At 43.1% G+C, this 26542-nt stretch overlaps 1 protein-coding gene across 1 annotated transcript; it reads right to left on the bottom strand.

Annotated features, from left to right (window-relative positions):
• Window positions 1-4264: 4264 nt before the first annotated feature.
• LOC129855916 (cysteine-rich protein 2-like) lies at window positions 4265-20101 on the bottom strand. Its single transcript, XM_055924029.1, has 4 exons — window positions 19685-20101; window positions 14739-14833; window positions 14161-14215; window positions 4265-4582 (listed from the first exon to the last, which is right to left on the bottom strand). Exons 1-4 carry the CDS (start codon window positions 19725-19727, stop codon window positions 4560-4562), a joined length of 216 nt encoding a protein of 71 aa, XP_055780004.1. The 5' UTR covers window positions 19728-20101; the 3' UTR covers window positions 4265-4559.
• Window positions 20102-26542: the final 6441 nt, after the last annotated feature.

The following is a 26542-nucleotide window of genomic DNA, read 5'->3' as shown; positions in this document are numbered from 1 at the left end:
CATGGATCTTTATGTCAATGCCATGGAGATGGTCTCTCTGAGCTCCAGAGCTGAAGCTGGACCGGGAGAGGAGAGAGCAGCCCAGGGGACGGAGTAGGAGTAGAATGAAGCTGACCCTACATGCTGATCTTAGGTCAGTTTTGTGTTTTAAATCGATGGTCAGCAGTGGACTGGTGTTTAAAATGTGGTGACAAACCTGAAGTGGTTCTAATTTAAATAACAAGTTCAGAATTAGTTTATCTTTCTAGAACCTTGGAAGAAATCTAAAAGGAGTGACTGCAATCACCATTATTCCTTTTAGTTTGGTTTTTACCACCAGGGTAACATGGGGTTCTGGGTAACATGGGGTTCTGGGTAACATGGGGTTTTGGTAACATGGGTTTTGGGTAACATGGGGATTTGGTTACATGGGGTTTTGGGTAACATGGGGATTTGGTTACATGTGGTTTGGGTAACATGGGTTTTAATTATTTTAAGAGTCTGTGTTCCAGAATGTATTGATTTTTGCTTTTGTCTTCATGTCTTTATCTTATTTAGTGTCTCTTAGATTCTTTATCTTATTTAGTGTCTCTTAGATTCTTTATCTTATTTAGTGTCTCTTAGATTCTTTATCTTATTTAGTGTCTCTTAGATTCTTTATCTTATTTAGTGTCTCTTAGATTCTTTATCTTATTTAGTGTCTCTTAGATTCTTTATCTTATTTAGTGTCTCTTAGATTCTTTATCTTATTTAGTGTCTCTTAGATTCTTTATCTTATTTAGTGTCTCTTAGATTCTTTATCTTATTTAGTGTCTCTTAGATTCTTTATCTTATTTAGTGTCTCTTAGATTCTTTATCTTATTTAGTGTCTCTTAGATTCTTTATCTTATTTAGTGTCTCTTAGATTCTTTATCTTATTTAGTGTCTCTTAGATTCTTTATCTTATTTAGTGTCTCTTAGATTCTTTATCTTATTTAGTGTCTCTTAGATTCTTTATCTTATTTAGTGTCTCTTAGATTCTTTATCTTATTTAGTGTCTCTTAGATTCTTTATCTTGAAGTGTCTCCATTATTAGTTCATGTATTATTATAATCATCTGTTCATTCTTTGTATTTTGAAACATTTTTTAATAAAGGGGTTTGTTGTTGTTGTTTACCTCTCATGATGTTATTGATTATAAATGTTCTGATATTGATTATGATGTAGATTATTGTTATGATGTTGTTAGTAGTATATAGATAATGATGTTATTAATTATAAATGTTATGATATTGATTATGATGTAGATTATTGTTATGATGTTAGTAGTATATAGATAATGATGTTATTGATTATAAATGTTATGATATTGATTATGATGTAGATTATTGTTAAGATGTTAGTAGTAGTATATAGATAATGATGTTATTGATTATTAATTTTATGATATTGATTATTGATTATGAAGTAGATTATTGTTATGATGTTGCTCTCTAAACTGCCATGTAATCAACTGAATGCTTTTAATAAAATTACAGGCTGTCAGTCTTGTGTGATTCTCCTCTTGGACAGACTACAACATACAGTATGAATTAACTGAGATCAGTCTGTGTGAATCCCCTCTTGGACAGACTACAACATACAGTATGAATTAACTGAGATCAGTCTGTGTGATTCCCCTCTTGGACAGACTACAACATACAGTATGAATTAACTGAGATCAGTCTGTGTGAATCCCCTCTTGGACAGACTACAACATACAGTATGAATTAACTGAGATCAGTCTGTGTGATTCCCCTCTTGGACAGACTACAACATACAGTATGAATTAACTGAGATCAGTCTGTGTGAATCCCCTCTTGGACAGACTACAACATACAGTATGAATTAACTGAGATCATTCTGTGTGATTCCCCTCTTGGACAGACTACAACATACAGTATGAATTAACTGAGATCAGTCTGTGTGAATCCCCTCTTGGACAGACTACAACATATACTATGAATTAACTGAGATCATAGCAAAGTCCGTAAGTGTCTGTGCATTTGTGTGTGTGTGTGTGTGTGTGTCCGTGTGTTCAGAACTCTGATGGTATTAAAACATGATCTTACTAGGTAGTGTCCACTCCAGGATGTGTGTCGGTGTACTCCAGTACATGTGTAGTGTAGGATGTGTGTCCACTCCAGTACATGTGTAGTGTAGGATGTGTGTCTGTGTACTCCAGTACATGTGTAGTGTATGATGTGTGTCTGTGTACTCCAGTACATGTGTAGTGTAGGATGTGTGTCTGTGTACTCCAGTACATGTGTAGTGTAGGATGTGTGTCTGTGTACTCCAGTACATGTGTAGTGTAGGATGTGTGTCTGTGTACTCCAGTACATGTGTAGTGTAGGATGTGTGTCTGTGTACTCCAGTACATGTGTAGTGTATGATGTGTGTCTGTGTACTCCAGTACATGTGTAGTGTAGGATGTGTGTCTGTGTACTCCAGTACATGTGTAGTGTAGGATGTGTGTCTGTGTACTCCAGTACATGTGTAGTGTATGATGTGTGTCTGTGTACTCCAGTACATGTGTAGTGTAGGATGTGTGTCTGTGTACTCCAGTACATGTGTAGTGTAGGATGTGTGTCTGTGTACTCCAGTACATGTGTAGTGTAGGATGTGTGTCTGTGTACTCCAGTACATGTGTAGTGTAGGATGTGTGTCTGTGTACTCCAGTACATGTGTAGTGTAGGATGTGTGTCTGTGTACTCCAGTACATGTGTAGTGTATGATGTGTGTCTGTGTACTCCAGTACATGTGTAGTGTAGGATGTGTGTCTGTGTACTCCAGTACATGTGTAGTGTAGGATGTGTGTCTGTGTACTCCAGTACATGTGTAGTGTAGGATGTGTGTCTGTGTACTCCAGTACATGTGTAGTGTAGGATGTGAGGCTGTGTACTCCAGTACATGTGTAGTGTAGGATTAGTGGCTGTGTACTCCAGTACATGTGTAGTGTAGGATGTGTGTCTGTGTACTCCAGTACATGTGTCGTGTAGGATGTGTGTCTGTGTACTCCAGTACATGTGTAGTGTAGGATGTGTGTCTGTGTACTCCAGTACATGTGTCGTGTAGGATGTGTGTCTGTGTACTCCAGTACATGTGTAGTGTAGGATGTGTGTCTGTGTACTCCAGTACATGTGTAGTGTAGGATGTGTGTCTGTGTACTCCAGTACATGTATAGTGTAGGATGTGTGTATGTGTACTCCAGTACATGTGTAGTGTAGGATGTGTGTCTGTGTACTCCAGTACATGTGTAGTGTAGGATGTGTGTCTGTGTACTCCAGTACATGTGTAGTGTAGGATGTGTGTCTGTGTACTCCAGTACATGTGTAGTGTAGGATGTGTGTCTGTGTACTCCAGTACATGTGTAGTGTAGGATGTGTGTCTGTGTACTCCAGTACATGTGTAGTGTAGGACGTGTGTCTGTCCACTCCAGTACATGTGTAGTGTAGGATGTGTGTCTGTGTACTCCAGTACATGTGTAGTGTAGGATGTGTGTCTGTGTACTCCAGTACATGTGTAGTGTAGGATGTGTGTCTGTGTACTCCAGTACATGTGTAGTGTAGGATGTGTGTCTGTGTACTCCAGTACATGTGTAGTGTAGGATGTGTGTCTGTGTACTCCAGTACATGTGTAGTGTAGGATGTGTGTCTGTGTACTCCAGTACATGTATAGTGTAGGATGTGTGTATGTGTACTCCAGTACATGTGTAGTGTAGGATGTGTGTCTGTGTACTCCAGTACATGTGTAGTGTAGGATGTGTGTCTGTGTACTCCAGTACATGTGTAGTGTAGGATGTGTGTCTGTGTACTCCAGTACATGTGTAGTGTAGGATGTGTGTCTGTGTACTCCAGTACATGTGTAGTGTAGGATGTGTGTCTGTGTACTCCAGTACATGTGTAGTGTAGGATGTGTGTCTGTGTACTCCAGTACATGTGTAGTGTAGGATGTGTGTCTGTGTACTCCAGTACATGTGTAGTGTAGGATGTGTGTCTGTGTACTCCAGTACATGTGTAGTGTAGGATGTGTGTCTGTGTACTCCAGTACATGTGTAGTGTAGGATGTGTGTCTGTGTACTCCAGTACATGTGTAGTGTAGGATGTGTGTCTGTGTACTCCAGTACATGTGTAGTGTAGGATGTGTGTCTGTGTACTCCAGTACATGTGTAGTGTAGGATGTGTGTCTGTGTACTCCAGTACATGTGTAGTGTAGGATGTGTGTTGGTGCCTAAAGGGACTCTGTATTTAACACACTTCAACCAGACGACTGTAGAAGCTTCTGTTTTATTGAAGAACAACCGTTGTCTCCATTGAACACAACGTTGTGGTCCAGGTAGTTGTTTTATGATTGACTGAAAGAGGGGGACTTTCAGAGTGTTTCTTGATTGGTCAAAGGTTGGTTGGCTGAATGTTGGGTCTAGTTGGTTGGTCGTTGGCTTGTTGGCTGAATGTCAGTTTTGTTGAACATAGATCCTTGTTGATAGCCTGTTAGTTCTCATTAGGTTGTATTTTGGTTGGTTAGATTGGTTCCTAGGAAGAGGAGGCTGAGCTGTGACAGTTTTACATCAGTCTCCTGTTACCTGCTGAGAGAGAGAGAGAGAGAGAGAGACACAGACAGAGAGACACAGACAGAGAGAGAGAGAGAGAGACAGAGAGAGAGAGAGAGAGAGAGAGAGAGAGAGGTTATTTGCTGTACATACCATCCTAAGACACACACTATTCCCTATTTAGTGTACTACTTTTGACCAAGTCATGTAACAGTTAGTGTAGTAGGGTTTCTCATCACCAAGCAGTATCTACCTCTGGTACCCAAACGTCTACATGTAACAGTTAGTGTAGTAGGGTTACTCATCACCAAGCAGTATCTACCTCTGGTACCCAACATCTACATGTAACAGTTAGTGTAGTAGGGTTACTCATCACCAAGCAGTATCTACCTCTGGTACCAAACATCTACATGTAACAGTTAGTGTAGTAGGGTTACTCATCACCAAGCAGTATCTACCTCTGGTACCATACATCTACATGTAACAGTTAGTGTAGTAGGGTTACTCATCACCAAGCAGTATCTACCTCTGGTACCACACATCTACATGTAACAGTGTAGTAGGGTTACTCATCACCAAGCAGTATCTACCTCTGGTACCATACATCTACATGTAACAGTTAGTGTAGTAGGGTTACTCATCACCAAGCAGTATCTACCTCTGGTACCCAACATCTACATGTAACAGTTAGTGTAGTAGGGTTACTCATCACCAAGCAGTATCTACCTCTGGTACCACACATCTACATGTAACAGTTAGTGTAGTAGGGTTACTCATCACCAAGCAGTATCTACCTCTGGTACCACACATCTACATGTAACAGTGTAGTAGGGTTTCTCATCACCAAGCAGTATCTACCTCTGGTACCCAACATCTACATGTAACAGTTAGTGTAGTAGGGTTTCTCATCACCAAGCAGTATCTACCTCTGGTACCCAACATCTACATGTAACAGTTAGTGTAGTAGGGTTACTCATCACCAAGCAGTATCTACCTCTGGTACCATACATCTACATGTAACAGTTAGTGTAGTAGGGTTTCTCATCACCAAGCAGTATCTACCTCTGGTACCATACATCTACATGTAACAGTTAGTGTAGTAGGGTTTCTCATCACCAAGCAGTATCTACCTCTGGTACCACACATCTACATGTAACAGTTAGTGTAGTAGGGTTACTCATCACCAAGCAGTATCTACCTCTGGTACCCAACATCTACATGTAACAGTTAGTGTAGTAGGGTTACTCATCACCAAGCAGTATCTACCTCTGGTACCAAACATCTACATGTAACAGTTAGTGTAGTAGGGTTACTCATCACCAAGCAGTATCTACCTCTGGTACCATACATCTACATGTAACAGTTAGTGTAGTAGGGTTACTCATCACCAAGCAGTATCTACCTCTGGTACCAAACATCTACATGTAACAGTTAGTGTAGTAGGGTTACTCATCACCAAGCAGTATCTACCTCTGGTACCAAACATCTACATGTAACAGTTAGTGTAGTAGGGTTACTCATCACCAAGCAGTATCTACCTCTGGTACCAAACATCTACATGTAACAGTTAGTGTAGTAGGGTTACTCATCACCAAGCAGTATCTACCTCTGGTACCAAACGTCTACATGTAACAGTTAGTGTAGTAGGGTTACTCATCACCAAGCAGTATCTACCTCTGGTACCAAACATCTACATGTAACAGTTAGTGTAGTAGGGTTTCTCATCACCAAGCAGTATCTACCCCTGGTACCATACATCTACATGTAACAGTTAGTGTAGTAGGGTTACTCATCACCAAGCAGTATCTACCTCTGGTACCAAACATCTACATGTAACAGTTAGTGTAGTAGGGTTACTCATCACCAAGCAGTATCTACCTCTGGTACCAACATCTACATGTAACAGTTAGTGTAGTAGGGTTTCTCATCACCAAGCAGTATCTACCTCTGGTACCATACATCTACATGTAACAGTGTAGTAGGGTTTCTCATCACCAAGCAGTATCTACCTCTGGTACCATACATCTACATGTAACAGTCAGTGTAGTAGGGTTACTCATCACCAAGCAGTATCTACCTCTGGGACCAAACATCTACATGTAACAGTCAGTGTAGTAGGGTTACTCATCACCAAGCAGTATCTACCTCTGGTACCAAACATCTACATGTAACAGTCAGTGTAGTAGGGTTACTCATCACCAAGCAGTATCTACCTCTGGTACCATACATCTACATGTAACAGTTAGTGTAGTAGGGTTTCTCATCACCAAGCAGTATCTACCTCTGGTACCATACATCTACATGTAACAGTTAGTGTAGTAGGGTTTCTCATCACCAAGCAGTATCTACCTCTGGTACCATACATCTACATGTAACAGTGTAGTAGGGTTTCTCATCACCAAGCAGTATCTACCTCTGGTACCATACATCTACATGTAACAGTCAGTGTAGTAGGGTTACTCATCACCAAGCAGTATCTACCTCTGGGACCAAACATCTACATGTAACAGTCAGTGTAGTAGGGTTACTCATCACCAAGCAGTATCTACCTCTGGTACCAAACATCTACATGTAACAGTCAGTGTAGTAGGGTTACTCATCACCAAGCAGTATCTACCTCTGGTACCATACATCTACATGTAACAGTTAGTGTAGTAGGGTTTCTCATCACCAAGCAGTATCTACCTCTGGTACCATACATCTACATGTAACAGTTAGTGTAGTAGGGTTACTCATCACCAAGCAGTATCTACCTCTGGTACCATACATCTACATGTAACAGTTAGTGTAGTAGGGTTACTCATCACCAAGCAGTATCTACCTCTGGTACCATACATCTACATGTAACAGTTAGTGTAGTAGGGTTTCTCATCACCAGCAGTATCTACCTCTGGTACCAAACCTCTACATGTAACAGTTAGTGTAGTAGGGTTACTCATCACCAAGCAGTATCTACCTCTGGTACCCAACATCTACATGTAACAGTGTAGTAGGGTTTCTCATCACCAAGCAGTATCTACCTCTGGTACCCAACATCTACATGTAACAGTGTAGTAGGGTTACTCATCACCAAGCAGTATCTACCTCTGGTACCCAACATCTACATGTAACAGTGTAGTAGGGTTACTCATCACCAAGCAGTATCTACCTCTGGTACCCAACATCTACATGTAACAGTTCGTGTAGTAGGGTTACTCATCACCAAGCAGTATCTACCTCTGGTACCAAACATCTACATGTAACAGTTAGTGTAGTAGGGTTTCTCATCACCAAGCAGTATCTACCTCTGGTACCAAACATCTACATGTAACAGTTAGTGTAGTAGGGTTACTCATCACCAAGCAGTATCTACCTCTGGTACCATACATCTACATGTAACAGTTAGTGTAGTAGGGTTACTCATCACCAAGCAGTATCTACCTCTGGTACCAAACATCTACATGTAACAGTTAGTGTAGTAGGGTTTCTCATCACCAAGCAGTATCTACCTCTGGTACCCAACATCTACATGTAACAGTTAGTGTAGTAGGGTTACTCATCACCAAGCAGTATCTACCTCTGGTACCACACATCTACATGTAACAGTGTAGTAGGGTTACTCATCACCAAGCAGTATCTACCTCTGGTACCCAACATCTACATGTAACAGTTAGTGTAGTAGGGTTACTCATCACCAAGCAGTATCTACCTCTGGTACCAAACATCTACATGTAACAGTTAGTGTAGTAGGGTTACTCATCACCAAGCAGTATCTACCTCTGGTACCATACATCTACATGTAACAGTTAGTGTAGTAGGGTTACTCATCACCAAGCAGTATCTACCTCTGGTACCACACATCTACATGTAACAGTTAGTGTGGTAGGGTTTCTCATCACCAAGCAGTATCTACCTCTGGTACCCAACATCTACATGTAACAGTGTAGTAGGGTTACTCATCACCAAGCAGTATCTACCTCTGGTACCAAACATCTACATGTAACAGTGTAGTAGGGTTACTCATCACCAAGCAGTATCTACCTCTGGTACCCAACATCTACATGTAACAGTTAGTGTAGTAGGGTTTCTCATCACCAAGCAGTATCTACCTCTGGTACCCAACATCTACATGTAACAGTTAGTGTAGTAGGGTTACTCATCACCAAGCAGTATCTACCTCTGGTACCCAACATCTACATGTAACAGTTAGTGTAGTAGGGTTACTCATCACCAAGCAGTATCTACCTCTGGTACCAAACATCTACATGTAACAGTTAGTGTAGTAGGGTTACTCATCACCAAGCAGTATCTACCTCTGGTACCCAACATCTACATGTAACAGTTAGTGTAGTAGGGTTACTCATCACCAAGCAGTATCTACCTCTGGTACCAAACATCTACATGTAACAGTTAGTGTAGTAGGGTTTCTCATCACCAAGCAGTATCTACCTCTGGTACCACACATCTACATGTAACAGTTAGTGTAGTAGGGTTACTCATCACCAAGCAGTATCTACCTCTGGTACCACACATCTACATGTAACAGTTAGTGTAGTAGGGTTACTCATCACCAAGCAGTATCTACCTCTGGTACCATACATCTACATGTAACAGTTAGTGTAGTAGGGTTTCTCATCACCAAGCAGTATCTACCTCTGGTACCCAACATCTACATGTAACAGTGTAGTAGGGTTACTCATCACCAAGCAGTATCTACCTCTGGTACCAAACATCTACATGTAACAGTGTAGTAGGGTTACTCATCACCAAGCAGTATCTACCTCTGGTACCCAACATCTACATGTAACAGTTAGTGTAGTAGGGTTTCTCATCACCAAGCAGTATCTACCTCTGGTACCCAACATCTACATGTAACAGTTAGTGTAGTAGGGTTACTCATCACCAAGCAGTATCTACCTCTGGTACCCAACATCTACATGTAACAGTTAGTGTAGTAGGGTTACTCATCACCAAGCAGTATCTACCTCTGGTACCAAACATCTACATGTAACAGTTAGTGTAGTAGGGTTACTCATCACCAAGCAGTATCTACCTCTGGTACCCAACATCTACATGTAACAGTTAGTGTAGTAGGGTTACTCATCACCAAGCAGTATCTACCTCTGGTACCAAACATCTACATGTAACAGTTAGTGTAGTAGGGTTTCTCATCACCAAGCAGTATCTACCTCTGGTACCACACATCTACATGTAACAGTTAGTGTAGTAGGGTTACTCATCACCAAGCAGTATCTACCTCTGGTACCACACATCTACATGTAACAGTTAGTGTAGTAGGGTTACTCATCACCAAGCAGTATCTACCTCTGGTACCATACATCTACATGTAACAGTTAGTGTAGTAGGGTTTCTCATCACCAAGCAGTATCTACCTCTGGTACCACACATCTACATGTAACAGTTAGTGTAGTAGGGTTACTCATCACCAAGCAGTATCTACCTCTGGTACCCAACATCTACATGTAACAGTTAGTGTAGTAGGGTTTCTCATCACCAAGCAGTATCTACCTCTGGTACCATACATCTACATGTAACAGTGTAGTAGGGTTACTCATCACCAAGCAGTATCTACCTCTGGTACCAAACATCTACATGTAACAGTGTAGTAGGGTTTCTCATCACCAAGCAGTATCTACCTCTGGTACCAAACATCTACATGTAACAGTTAGTGTAGTAGGGTTACTCATCACCAAGCAGTATCTACCTCTGGTACCAACATCTACATGTAACAGTTAGTGTAGTAGGGTTACTCATCACCAAGCAGTATCTACCTCTGGTACCATACATCTACATGTAACAGTTAGTGTAGTAGGGTTACTCATCACCAAGCAGTATCTACCTCTGGTACCACACATCTACATGTAACAGTTAGTGTAGTAGGGTTACTCATCACCAAGCAGTATCTACCTCTGGTACCACACATCTACATGTAACAGTTAGTGTAGTAGGGTTACTCATCACCAAGCAGTATCTACCTCTGGTACCAAACATCTACATGTAACAGTTAGTGTAGTAGGGTTACTCATCACCAAGCAGTATCTACCTCTGGTACCCAACATCTACATGTAACAGTTAGTGTAGTAGGGTTACTCATCACCAAGCAGTATCTACCTCTGGTACCATACATCTACATGTAACAGTTAGTGTAGTAGGGTTACTCATCACCAAGCAGTATCTAGCTCTGGTACCACACATCTACATGTAACAGTTAGTGTAGTAGGGTTACTCATCACCAAGCAGTATCTACCTCTGGTACCACACATCTACATGTAACAGTTAGTGTAGTAGGGTTACTCATCACCAAGCAGTATCTACCTCTGGTACCAAACATCTACATGTAACAGTTAGTGTAGTAGGGTTTCTCATCACCAAGCAGTATCTACCTCTGGTACCCAACATCTACATGTAACAGTTAGTGTAGTAGGGTTACTCATCACCAAGCAGTATCTACCTCTGGTACCAAACATCTACATGTAACAGTTAGTGTAGTAGGGTTACTCATCACCAAGCAGTATCTACCTCTGGTACCCAACATCTACATGTAACAGTTAGTGTAGTAGGGTTACTCATCACCAAGCAGTATCTACCTCTGGTACCATACATCTACATGTAACAGTTAGTGTAGTAGGGTTTCTCATCACCAAGCAGTATCTACCTCTGGTACCCAACATCTACATGTAACAGTTAGTGTAGTAGGGTTACTCATCACCAAGCAGTATCTACCTCTGGTACCCAACATCTACATGTAACAGTTAGTGTAGTAGGGTTACTCATCACCAAGCAGTATCTACCTCTGGTACCACACATCTACATGTAACAGTTAGTGTAGTAGGGTTACTCATCACCAAGCAGTATCTACCTCTGGTACCCAACATCTACATGTAACAGTGTAGTAGGGTTTCTCATCACCAAGCAGTATCTACCTCTGGTACCAAACATCTCCATGTAACAGTTAGTGTAGTAGGGTTACTCATCACCAAGCAGTATCTACCTCTGGTACCCAACATCTACATGTAACAGTGTAGTAGGGTTACTCATCACCAAGCAGTATCTACCTCTGGTACCATACATCTACATGTAACAGTTAGTGCAGTAGGGTTACTCATCACCAAGCAGTATCTACCTCTGGTACCCAACATCTACATGTAACAGTTAGTGTAGTAGGGTTACTCATCACCAAGCAGTATCTACCTCTGGTACCACACATCTACATGTAACAGTTAGTGTGGTAGGGTTTCTCATCACCAAGCAGTATCTACCTCTGGTACCCAACATCTACATGTAACAGTGTAGTAGGGTTACTCATCACCAAGCAGTATCTACCTCTGGTACCAAACATCTACATGTAACAGTGTAGTAGGGTTACTCATCACCAAGCAGTATCTACCTCTGGTACCCAACATCTACATGTAACAGTTAGTGTAGTAGGGTTTCTCATCACCAAGCAGTATCTACCTCTGGTACCCAACATCTACATGTAACAGTTAGTGTAGTAGGGTTACTCATCACCAAGCAGTATCTACCTCTGGTACCCAACATCTACATGTAACAGTTAGTGTAGTAGGGTTACTCATCACCAAGCAGTATCTACCTCTGGTACCAAACATCTACATGTAACAGTTAGTGTAGTAGGGTTACTCATCACCAAGCAGTATCTACCTCTGGTACCCAACATCTACATGTAACAGTTAGTGTAGTAGGGTTACTCATCACCAAGCAGTATCTACCTCTGGTACCAAACATCTACATGTAACAGTTAGTGTGGTAGGGTTTCTCATCACCAAGCAGTATCTACCTCTGGTACCACACATCTACATGTAACAGTTAGTGTAGTAGGGTTACTCATCACCAAGCAGTATCTACCTCTGGTACCACACATCTACATGTAACAGTTAGTGTAGTAGGGTTACTCATCACCAAGCAGTATCTACCTCTGGTACCATACATCTACATGTAACAGTTAGTGTAGTAGGGTTTCTCATCACCAAGCAGTATCTACCTCTGGTACCACACATCTACATGTAACAGTTAGTGTAGTAGGGTTACTCATCACCAAGCAGTATCTACCTCTGGTACCCAACATCTACATGTAACAGTTAGTGTAGTAGGGTTTCTCATCACCAAGCAGTATCTACCTCTGGTACCATACATCTACATGTAACAGTGTAGTAGGGTTACTCATCACCAAGCAGTATCTACCTCTGGTACCAAACATCTACATGTAACAGTTAGTGTAGTAGGGTTACTCATCACCAAGCAGTATCTACCTCTGGTACCAAACATCTACATGTAACAGTGTAGTAGGGTTTCTCATCACCAAGCAGTATCTACCTCTGGTACCATACATCTACATGTAACAGTGTAGTAGGGTTACTCATCACCAAGCAGTATCTACCTCTGGTACCAACATCTACATGTAACAGTTAGTGTAGTAGGGTTACTCATCACCAAGCAGTATCTACCTCTGGTACCATACATCTACATGTAACAGTTAGTGTAGTAGGGTTACTCATCACCAAGCAGTATCTACCTCTGGTACCACACATCTACATGTAACAGTTAGTGTAGTAGGGTTACTCATCACCAAGCAGTATCTACCTCTGGTACCACACATCTACATGTAACAGTTAGTGTAGTAGGGTTACTCATCACCAAGCAGTATCTACCTCTGGTACCCAACATCTACATGTAACAGTTAGTGTAGTAGGGTTACTCATCACCAAGCAGTATCTACCTCTGGTACCCAACATCTACATGTAACAGTTAGTGTAGTAGGGTTACTCATCACCAAGCAGTATCTACCTCTGGTACCCAACATCTACATGTAACAGTTAGTGTAGTAGGGTTTCTCATCACCAAGCAGTATCTACCTCTGGTACCACACATCTACATGTAACAGTTAGTGTAGTAGGGTTACTCATCACCAAGCAGTATCTACCTCTGGTACCACACATCTACATGTAACAGTTAGTGTAGTAGGGTTACTCATCACCAAGCAGTATCTACCTCTGGTACCAAACATCTACATGTAACAGTTAGTGTAGTAGGGTTTCTCATCACCAAGCAGTATCTACCTCTGGTACCCAACATCTACATGTAACAGTTAGTGTAGTAGGGTTACTCATCACCAAGCAGTATCTACCTCTGGTACCATACATCTACATGTAACAGTTAGTGTAGTAGGGTTTCTCATCACCAAGCAGTATCTACCTCTGGTACCCAACATCTACATGTAACAGTTAGTGTAGTAGGGTTACTCATCACCAAGCAGTATCTACCTCTGGTACCCAACATCTACATGTAACAGTTAGTGTAGTAGGGTTACTCATCACCAAGCAGTATCTACCTCTGGTACCCAACATCTACATGTAACAGTTAGTGTAGTAGGGTTACTCATCACCAAGCAGTATCTACCTCTGGTACCATACATCTACATGTAACAGTTAGTGTAGTAGGGTTTCTCATCACCAAGCAGTATCTACCTCTGGTACCACACATCTACATGTAACAGTGTAGTAGGGTTACTCATCACCAAGCAGTATCTACCTCTGGTACCCAACATCTACATGTAACAGTTAGTGTAGTAGGGTTTCTCATCACCAAGCAGTATCTACCTCTGGGACCAAACGTCTTCATGTAACAGTTCGAGCAGTAGGGTTTCTCATCATGCTGAAACACAGAAAACATCTTAGTTCATGAGATACATAGATACACACCTATAGACAGACAGACAGACATACAGAAAGACAGATAGACATGTAACAGTTAGTGTAGTAGGGTTATAGAATAATAGATAGATAGATAGACAGACCTTCCTTCTGCACCCCACCTCCCTCCCTCTCTCCTTCCCCACCCTCCCCCTCCCTGTCTTCATACCTCAGCATGTTGTCCTGGGGTCAGCTGTCTCTGACACTGTTGATACTATCTTTCTCTCCCCCCTCACTCAACCTTCCCTTCTCTCTCTCCCCTTCCCTCTCTCCCCTCCCCTTCTCTCCCTGACTCACTCTCTCTCCCCCTTCCCTTCCCTCTCTCCCCTCCCCTTCTCTCCCTGACTCACTCTCTCTCCCCCTTCCCTTCCATCTCTCCCCTCTCCCCCCTCCCCCCTATGCTATACTCCCCTTCCTCTCAGCTCCCGTTCCTCCCTCCCCCTTCTCTCCCTCATCCTCTTCCCTCCCTCCCTCTCTCTCCATACCTCAGCATGTTGTCCTGGGGTCAACTGTCTCTGACACTGTTGACACTTCAGACACAGAGGGTGGTAGTCCCGCCCCAATGACCTCTTCTTCTCACCTGGACCAATGGGGAGAGAGGATACCAAGGGTTAGAGGTCAAATGTCTGTCAAGGACCAATCTGGTTAGAGGATACTCAAATTGTATTTGTCACATGCGCCGAATACAACAGTGAAATGCTGAATACAACAGGTGTAGACCTTACAGTGAAATGCTGAATACAACAGGTGTAGACCTTACAGTGAAATGCTGAATACAACAGGTGTAGACCTCACAGTGAAATGCTGAATACAACAGGTGTAGACCTTACAGTGAAATGTTGAATACAACAGGTGTAGACCTCACAGTGAAATGCTGAATACAACAGGTGTAGACCTCACAGTGAAATGCTGAATACAACAGGTGTAGACCTCACAGTGAAATGCTGAATACAACAGGTGTAGACCTCACAGTGAAATGTTGAATACAACAGGTGTGGACCTCACAGTGAAATGCTGAATACAACAGGTGTGGACCTTACAGGTGAAATGCTGAATACAACAGGTGTAGACCTCACAGTGAAATGCTGAATACAACAGGTGTGGACCTCACAGTGAAATGTTGAATACAACAGCTGTAGACCTCACAGTGAAATGCGAAGGGGGGGACAATGCAAATAGTCTGGGTAGCCATTTGATTAGATGTTCAGGAGTCTTATGGCTTGGGTGTAGAAGATGTTTAGAAGCCTCTTGGACCTAGACTTGGTGCTCCGGAACCGCTTGCCGTGCGGTAGAAGAGAGAACAGTCTTTGACTAGGTTGACTGGAGTCTTTGACCATTTTTATGGCCTTCCTCTGACACCGCCTGGTATAGAGGTCCTGGATGGCAGAAAGCTTGACCCAGTGATGTACTGGGTCATACGCACTACCCTCTGTAGTGTCTTGAAGTCGAAGGCTGAGCAGTTGCCATACCAGGCAGTGAAGCAACCCGTCAGGATGCTCTCGATGGGGCAGCTGTAGAACCTTTTGAGGATATGAGGACCCATGCCAAATCCTTTCAGTCTCCTTTTGTCGTGCCTTCTTCACGACTGTCTTCGTGGGCTTGGACCATGTTAGGATGTTGGTGATGTGGACACCAAGGAACTTGAAGCTCTCAACCTGCTCCACTACAGCCCGATGAGAATGGGGGTGTTCTTTGTCCTCCTTTTCCTGTAGTCCACAGTCATCTCCTTTGTTTTTATCACGTTGAGGGAGAGGTTGTTGTCCTGGCACCACACGGCCAGGTCTCTGACCTCCTCCCTATAGGCTGTCGCACTGTTGTCAGTGATCAGGCCTACCACTGTTGTGTCATCGGCAAACTTAATGATGATGTTGGAGTCATGCCTCGCGGTGCAGTCATGAGTGAACAGGGAGTACAGGAGGGGTCTGAGCACGATCCCCTGAGGGGCCCCCGTTGTGAGGATCAGCATGGCGGATGTGTTGTTACCTACCCTCACCACCTGGGGAGGCCCGTCAGGAAGTCCAGGATCCAGTTGCAGAGGGAGGTGTTTAGTCCCAGGGTCCTTAGCTTAGTGATGAGCTTTGAGGGCACTATGGTGTTGAACGCTGAGCTGTAGTCAATGAATAGCATTCTCACATAGGTGTTCCTTTTGTCCAGGTGGGAAAGGGCAGTGTTGAGTGCAGTAGAGATTGCATGTCATGGACCAGTGGGGTTGGAAGATACCAAGGGTTAGAGGTCAAATGGTGTATGCCATTCAGAGAGAGCTCTGCACTGTGACCTGAGAGTTGCTAAGCTACCGGTAATTTACCAAAGTAACTTTGGGAATTTATACTTGAATAACTTTTATAAAATGTATTCCTCTATATGGTGTCTGTGTCCATATTGTCCAACAGACTAATTAATGAAAAAGCATCTAATCAACAACGGCATTATTTTGATGAACTCTATTGACTGATTTAACAACTGAGTTTGGCTCCAACACATTTACAACAAAGACATTTTGACAGTAAAATAAATACAAGTGTTTAAAAAACATTAAGAATATTTCATGCTGAAACTCTCATATTAAACACCAATGATATTTACTGAGTTCATGGCTTATATTAAGGTTAAGGATTTACAGATTTATGTTATATATTTTAAACCATCTTATTTAATTATTGTATATTTGACATGATAATTACAGACTCATGTGATAAGGACACACAGAGGACCAGAGATAATTACAGACCCATGTGATAAGACCACACATAGGGACAGAGATAATTACAGACTCATGTGATAAGGACACACAGAGGACCAGAGATAATTACAGACCCATGTGATAAGGCCACACATAGGGACAGAGATAATTACAGACTCATGTGATAAGGACACACAGAGGACCAGAGATAATTACAGACTCATATGATAAGACCACACAGAGGGCCAGAGATAATTACAGACTCATGTGATAAGGACACACAGAGGGCCAGAGATAATTACAGACTCATGTGATAAGGACACACAGAGGGCCAGAGATAATTACAGACTCATGTGATAAGGACACACAGAGGACCAGAGATAATTACAGACTCATGTGATAAGGACACACAGAGGGCCAGAGATAATTACAGACTCATGTGATAAGGCCACACAGAGGGCCAGAGATAATTACAGACTCATGTGATAAGGACACACAGAGGACCAGAGATAATTACAGACTCATGTGATAAGGCCACACAGAGGACCAGAGATAATTACAGACTCATGTGATAAGACCACACAGAGGGCCAGAGATAATTACAGACTCATGTGATAAGGCCACACAGAGGGCCAGAGATAATTACAGACTCATGTGATAAGACCACACAGAGGGCCAGAGATAATTACAGACTCGTGTGATAAGGCCACACAGAGGACCAGAGATAATTACAGACTCGTGTGATAAGGACACACAGAGGGCCAGAGATAATTACAGACTCGTGTGATAAGGCCACACAGAGGGCCAGAGATAATTACAGACTCATGTGATAAGGACACACAGAGGACCAGAGATAATTACAGACTCATGTGATAAGACCACACAGAGGGCCAGAGATAATTACAGACTCATGTGATAAGGCCACACAGAGGGCCAGAGATAATTACAGACTCATGTGATAAGGCCACACAGAGGGCCAGAGATAATTACAGACTCATGTGATAAGACCACACAGAGGGCCAGAGATAATTACAGACTCGTGTGATAAGGCCACACAGAGGGCCAGAGATAATTACAGACTCATGTGATAAGGACACACAGAGGGCCAGAGATAATTACAGACTCGTGTGATAAGGCCACACAGAGGGCCAGAGATAATTACAGACTCATGTGATAAGGACACACAGAGGGCCAGAGATAATTACAGACTCATGTGATAAGACCACACAGAGGGCCAGAGATAATTACAGACTCATGTGATAAGGACACACAGAGGGCCAGAGATAATTACAGACTCATGTGATAAGGACACACAGAGGGCCAGAGATAATTACAGACTCATGTGATAAGACCACACAGAGGGCCAGAGATAATTACAGACTCATGTGATAAGGACACACAGAGGACCAGAGATAATTACAGACTCATGTGATAAGGACACACAGAGGGCCAGAGATAATTACAGACTCATGTGATAAGGACACACAGAGGACCAGAGATAATTACAGACTCATGTGATAAGACTACACAGAGGGAAAGAGATAACTACAGACTCATGTGATAAGGCCACACAGAGGACCAGAGATAATTACAGACTCATGTGATAAGACCACACAGAGGGCCAGAGATAATTACAGACTCATGTGATAAGGCCACACAGAGGGACAGAGATAATTACAGACTCATGTGATAAGGCCACACAGAGGACCAGAGATAATTACAGACTCATGTGATAAGGCCACACAGAGGACCAGAGATAATTACAGACTCATGTGATAAGGACACACAGAGGGCCAGAGATAATTACAGACTCATGTGATAAGGACACACAGAGGGCCAGAGATAACTACAGACTCATGTGATAAGGCCACACAGAGGACCAGAGATAATTACAGACTCATGTGATAAGACCACACAGAGGGCCAGAGATAATTACAGACTCATGATACTCTGAAGTACCCAAAAAAGGCCACTAAGCCAGGTTAGACTATAGGAACCCAGCCTCTTAAGGAAAGGAAGCCAGGTTAGACTATAGGAACCCAGCCTCTTAAGGAAAGAAAGCCAGGTTAGACTATTGGAACCCAGCCTCTGAAGGAAAGGAAGCCAGGTTAGACTATAGGAACCCAGCCAGTGAAGGAAAAGAGACCAGTTTAGGGTGTTGGAACTTATCCCAGGATGAAAAGAAGGCTGGTTAGAAAGGAAAGGACACCAGGTTAGACTATAGGAACCCAGCCAGTGAAGGAAAATAGACCAGTTTAGGGTGTTGGAACTTATCCCAGGATGAAAAGAAGGCTGGTTAGAAAGGAAAGGACACCAGGTCAGAGTATTGGAGAGGAGCCGGTGTGTTAGAGAACAGTCTGCTTCCTCAGAGAAGACACTTCCTGTTGTCTGTGTGTGAGTCATGACAGACTGTTCAGAGCATGGAGACACACACACACACACACACACACACACACACACACACACACACACACACACACACACACACACACACACACACACACACACACACACACACACACACACACACACACACACACACACACACACACACACAGACATACACACAAACACACACACAATAGGAAAGGTATAACGATTGAGTTTAGAAAAGATTTGCGAGCGAACGATGCCTCTCAAAAACCTGCCCTAACAATCTAGCAACTATTCCATAATTCTATGGCATCTCTGACCAACTGTGTTACACTGCAAACACACACACGCACACACACACACACACACTGCACTCACCAAAGTAGACGGGTTTCCCACAGATGGGACAGTAGCCCACCATGATAGATGATATTCTTGACACTGTTATTTAGCAGACAGGAAGTGTGTACGTAGAGAGAGTGAGATGGAGAAAGTGTGTGTAGAGAGAGAATGTGTGTGTGAGAGAGTATGTAGAGAAAAGGTGTGTGTGTGTCAGAGAGATGTACAGGAAATAGGTTCAACTCTGTGAATGTGGCGTGTTGTGATGACAGAACCAGGATGTGGTGAGTACCTTGTCACAGCAAGACAAAGAAACATCACTTCAAAATAAAATACTAGATCAACACATTGGTGTCACTGGTAAAACGAAATATACATACAACTAGAAAGATATGAAACATAGAACTAGAAAGATATGAAACATAGAACTAGAAAGATGTGATATATAGAACTAGAAAGATATGATACATAGAACTAGAAAGATGTGATACATAGAACTAGAAAGATATGATACATAGAACTAGAAAGATATGATACATAGAACTAGAAAGATATGATACATAGAACTAGAAATATATGATACATAGAACTAGAAAGATATGATAGATAGAACTAGAAAGATATGATAGATAGAACTAGAAAGATATGATACATAGAACGATAAATATATGATAGATAGACTTAGAAAGATATGATAGATAGAACTAGAAAGACATGATACATAGAACTAGAAGGATATGATACATAGAACTAGAAAGATGATACATAGAACTAGAAATATATATTACATAGAACTAGAAATGTATGATAGATAGAACTAGAAAGACATGATACATAGAAAAATAATAACCTTTAGATAGAAGTTGATTAAAGATATGTCTATTCTGGACTGTTATGACTGAACAGAACATCAGGTGGGACTAGATCTGGACTGTAATGACTGAACAGAACATCAGGTGGACTAGATCTGGACTGTAATGACTGAACAGAACATCAGGTGGGACTAGATCTGGACTGTAATGACTGAACAGAACATCAGGTGGGACTAGATCTGGACTGTAATGACTGAACAGAACATCAGGTGGACTAGATCTGGACTGTAATGACTGAACAGAACATCAGGTGGGACTAGATCTGGACTGTAATGACTGAACAGAACATCAGGTGGGACTAGATCTGGACTGTTATGACTGAACAGAACATCAGGTGGGACTAGATCTGGACTGTTGAACAGAACATCAGGTGGGACTAGATCTGGACTGTAATGACTGAACAGAACATCAGGTGGGACTAGATCTGGACTGTTGAACAGAACATCAGGTGGGACTAGATCTGGACTGTTATGACTGAACAGAACATCAGGTGGGACTAGATCTGGACTGTAATGACTGAACAGAACATCAGGTGGGACTAGATCTGGACTGTTGAACAGAACATCAGGTGGGACTAGATCTGGACTGTTATGACTGAACAGAACATCAGGTGGGACTAGATCTGGACTGTAATGACTGAACAGAACATCAGGTGGGACTAGATCTGGACTGTTGAACAGAACATCAGGTGGGACTAGATCTGGACTGTAATGACTGAACAGAACATCAGGTGGGACTAGATCTGGACTGTTGAACAGAACATCAGGTGGGACTAGATCTGGACTGTAATGACTAAACAGAACATCAGGTGGGACTAGATCTGGACTGTAATGACTGAACAGAACATCAGGTGGACTAGATCTGGACTGTTGAACAGAACATCAGGTGGGACTAGATCTGGACTGTAATGACTGAACAGAACATCAGGTGGGACTAGATCTGGACTGTAATGACTGAACAGAACATCAAGTGGACTAGATCTGGACTGTAATGACTGAACAGAACATCAGGTGGACTAGATCTGGACTGTAATGACTGAACAGAACATCAGGTGGGACTAGATCTGGACTGTTGAACAGAACATCAGGTGGGACTAGATCTGGACTGTAATGACTGAACAGAACATCAGGTGGGACTAGATCTGGACTGTTGAACAGAACATCAGGTGGGACTAGATCTGGACTGTTATGACTGAACAGAACATCAGGTGGGACTAGATCTGGACTGTAATGACTGAACAGAACATCAGGTGGGACTAGATCTGGACTGTAATGACTGAACAGAACATCAGGTGGGACTAGATCTGGACTGTAATGACTGAACAGAACATCAGGTGGACTAGATCTGGACTGTTGAACAGAACATCAGGTGGGACTAGATATGGAATGTTGAACAGAACATCAGGTGGGACTAGATCTGGACTGTAATGACTGAACAGAACATCAGGTGGGACTAGATCTGGACTGTAATGACTGAACAGAACATCAGGTGGGACTAGATCTGGACTGTTGAACAGAACATCAGGTGGGACTAGATCTGGACTGTTGAACAGAACATCAGGTGGGACTAGATCTGGACTGTAATGACTGAACAGAACATCAGGTGGGACTAGATCTGGACTGTAATGACTGAACAGAACATCAGGTGGGACTAGATCTGGACTGTTATGACTGAACAGAACATCAGGTGGGACTAGATCTGGACTGTTGAACAGAACATCAGGTGGGACTAGATCTGGACTGTAATGACTGAACAGAACATCAGGTGGGACTAGATCTGGACTGTTATGACTGAACAGAACATCAGGTGGGACTAGATCTGGACTGTTGAACAGAACGTCAGGTGGGACTAGATCTGGACTGTAATGACTGAACAGAACATCAGGTGGGACTAGATCTGGACTGTTATGACTGAACAGAACATCAGGTGGACTAGATCTGGACTGTAATGACTGAACAGAACATCAGGTGGGACTAGATCTGAACTGTTGAACAGAACATCAGGTGGGACTAGATCTGGACTGTAATGACTGAACAGAACATCAGGTGGGACTAGATCTGGACTGTTGAACAGAACATCAGGTGGGACTAGATCTGGACTGTTGAACAGAACATCAGGTGGGACTAGATCTGGACTGTTGAACAGAACATCAGGTGGGACTAGATCTGGACTGTTATGACTGAACAGAACATCAGGTGGGACTAGATCTGGACTGTTATGACTGAACAGAACATCAGGTGGACTAGATCTGGACTGTAATGACTGAACAGAACATCAGGTGGGACTAGATCTGGACTGTTGAACAGAACATCAGGTGGGACTAGATCTGGACTGTTGAACAGAACATCAGGTGGGACTAGATCTGGACTGTTATGACTGAACAGAACATCAGGTGGACTAGATCTGGACTGTAATGACTGAACAGAACATCAGGTGGGACTAGATCTGAACTGTTGAACAGAACATCAGGTGGGACTAGATCTGGACTGTTATGACTGAACAGAACATCAGGTGGACTAGATCTGGACTGTAATGACTGAACAGAACATCAGGTGGGACTAGATCTGGACTGTTGAACAGAACATCAGGTGGGACTAGATCTGGACTGTTATGACTGAACAGAACATCAGGTGGACTAGATCTGGACTGTAATGACTGAACAGAACATCAGGTGGGACTAGATCTGGACTGTTGAACAGAACATCAGGTGGGACTAGATCTGAACTGTTGAACAGAACATCAGGTGGGACTAGATCTGGACTGTTATGACTGAACAGAACATCAGGTGGGACTAGATCTGGACTGTTATGACTGAACAGAACATCAGGTGGACTAGATCTGGACTGTAATGACTGAACAGAACATCAGGTGGGACTAGATCTGAACTGTTGAACAGAACATCAGGTGGGACTAGATCTGGACTGTTATGACTGAACAGAACATCAGGTGGGACTAGATCTGGACTGTTATGACTGAACAGAACATCAGGTGGACTAGATCTGGACTGTAATGACTGAACAGAACATCAGGTGGGACTAGATCTGGACTGTTGAACAGAACATCAGGTGGGACTAGATCTGGACTGTAATGACTGAACAGAACATCAGGTGGGACTAGATCTGAACTGTTGAACAGAACATCAGGTGGGACTAGATCTGGACTGTTGAACAGAACATCAGGTGGGACTAGATCTGGACTGTTATGACTGAACAGAACATCAGGTGGGACTAGATCTGGACTGTTATGACTGAACAGAACATCAGGTGGACTAGATCTGGACTGTAATGACTGAACAGAACATCAGGTGGGACTAGATCTGGACTGTAATGACTGAACAGAACATCAGGTGGACTAGATCTGGACTGTAATGACTGAACAGAACATCAGGTGGACTAGATCTGGACTGTTATGACTGAACATCAATCAATCAATCAATCAATTTTATTTTATATAGCCCTTCGTACATCAGCTAATATCTCGAAGTGCTGTACAGACACCCAGCCTAAAACCCCAAACAGCTAGTAATGCAGGTGTAGAAGCACGGTGGCTAGGAAAAACTCCCTAGAAAGGCCAAAACCTAGGAAGAAACCTAGAGAGGAACCAGGCTATGAGGGGTGGCCAGTCCTCTTCTGGCTGTGCCGGGTGGAGATTATAACAGAACTATGCCAAGATGTTCAAAAATGTTCATAAGTGACAAGCATGGTCAAATAATAATCATGAATAATTTTCAGTTGGCTTTTCATAGCCGATCATCAAGAGTTGAAAAACAACAGGTCTGGGACAGGTGGCGGTTCCATAACCGCAGGCAGAACAGCTGAAACTGGAATAGCAGCAAGGCCAGGCGGACTGGGGACAGCAAGGAGTCACCACGGGCGGCAGTCCCGACGCATGGTCCTAGGGCCCAGGTCCTCCGAGAGAAAGAAAGAGAGAAGGAGAAAATTAGAGAGAGCCAAGATTTTCAAAATTTCCATAAATGACAAGCATGGTCAAATAATAATCAGGAATAAATCTGTTGGCTTTTCATAGCCGATCATTAAGAGTTGAAAACAGCAGGTCTGGGACAGGTAGGGGTTCCATAACCGCAGGCAGAACAGTTGAAACTGGAATAGCAGCAAGGCCAGGCGGACTGGGGACAGCAAGGAGTCACCACGGCCGGTAGTCCCGACGTATGGTCCTAGGGCTCAGGTCCTCCGAGAGAAAGAAAGAGAGAAGGTGAAAATTAGAGAGAGCCAAGATTTTCAAAATGTTCATAAATGACAAGCATGGTCAAATAATAATCAGGAATAAATCTCAGTTGGCTTTTCATAGCCGATCATTAAGAGTTGAAAACAGCAGGTCTGGGACAGGTAGGGGTTCCGTAACCGCAGGCAGAACAGTTGAAACTGGAATAGCAGCAAGGCCAGGCGGACTGGGGACAGCAAGGTGTCATCATGCCCGGTAGTCCTGACGTATGGTCCTAGGGCTCAGGTTCTCAGAGAGAAAGAGAGAACGAGAGAATTAGAGAGAGCATACTTAAATTCACACAGGACACTGGATAAGACAGGAGAAGTACTCCAGGTAACCAACTGACCCTAGCCCCCCGACACAAACTACTGCAGCATAAATACTGGAGGCTGAGACAGGAGCGGTCAGGAGACACTGTGGCCCCATCCGAAGAAACCCCCGGACAGGGCCAAATAGGAAGGATATAACCCCACCCACTTTGCCAAAGCACAGCCCCCGCACCACTAGAGGGAAATCCTCAACCACCAACTTACAATCCTGAGACAAGGCCGAGTATAGCCCACAAAGGTCTCCACCACAGCACAAACCAAGGGGGGGCGCCAACCCAGACAGGAAGATCACGTCAGTAACTCAACCCACTCAAGTGACGCACCCCTCCTAGGGACGACATGAAAGAGCACCAGCAAGCCAGTGACTCAGCCCCTGTAACAGGGTTAGAGGCAGAGAATCCCAGTGGAGAGAGGGGAACCGGCCTGGCAGAGACAGCAAGGGCGGTTCGTTGCTCCAGAGCCTTTCCGTTCACCTTCACACTCCTGGGCCAGGCTACACTCAATCATATGACCTACTGAAGAGATAAGTCTTCAGTAAAGACTTAAAGGTTGAGACCGAGTCTGCGTCTCTCACATGGGTAGGCAGACTGTTCCATAAAAATGGAGATCTATAGGAGAAAGCCCTGCCTCCCGCTGTTTGCTTAGAAATTCTAGGGACAATTAGGAGGCCTGCGTCTTGTGACCGTAGCGTACGTATTGGTATGTACGGCAGGACCAACTCGGAAAGATAGGTAGGAGCAAGCCCATGTAACGCTTTATAGGTTAACAGTAAAACCTTGAAATCAGCCCTTGCCTTAACAGGAAGCCAGTGTAGGGAAGCTAGCACTGGAGTAATATGATCAAATTTCTTGGTTCTAGTCAGGATTCTAGCAGCCGTATTTAGCACTAACTGAAGTTTATTTAGTGCTTTATCCGGGTAGCCGGAAAGTAGAGCATTGCAGTAGTCTAACCTAGAAGTAACAAATGCATGGATTAACATCAGGTGGACTAGATCTGGACTGTAATGACTGAACAGAACATCAGGTGGGACTAGATCTGGACTGTAATGACTGAACAGAACATCAGGTGGACTAGATCTGGACTGTAATGACTGAACAGAACATCAGGTGGACTAGATCTGGACTGTAATGACTGAACAGAACATCAGGTGGGACTAGATCTGGACTGTAATGACTGAACAGAACATCAGGTGGACTAGATCTGGACTGTAATGACTGAACAGAACATCAGGTGGACTAGATCTGGACTGTAATGACTGAACAGAACATCAGGTGGGACTAGATCTGGACTGTAATGACTGAACAGAACATCAGGTGGACTAGATCTGGACTGTAATGACTGAACAGAACATCAGGTGGGACTAGATCTGGACTGTAATGACTGAACAGAACATCAGGTGGGACTAGATCTGGACTGTTGAACAGAACATCATGTGGGACTAGATCTGAACTGTTGAACAGAACATCAGGTGG

The sequence above is a fragment of the Salvelinus fontinalis genome, chromosome 5 (assembly GCF_029448725.1).
Source record: "Salvelinus fontinalis isolate EN_2023a chromosome 5, ASM2944872v1, whole genome shotgun sequence".
Taxonomy (NCBI): domain Eukaryota; kingdom Metazoa; phylum Chordata; class Actinopteri; order Salmoniformes; family Salmonidae; genus Salvelinus; species Salvelinus fontinalis.
This window is presented reverse-complemented; position numbering and strand designations above follow the sequence as displayed.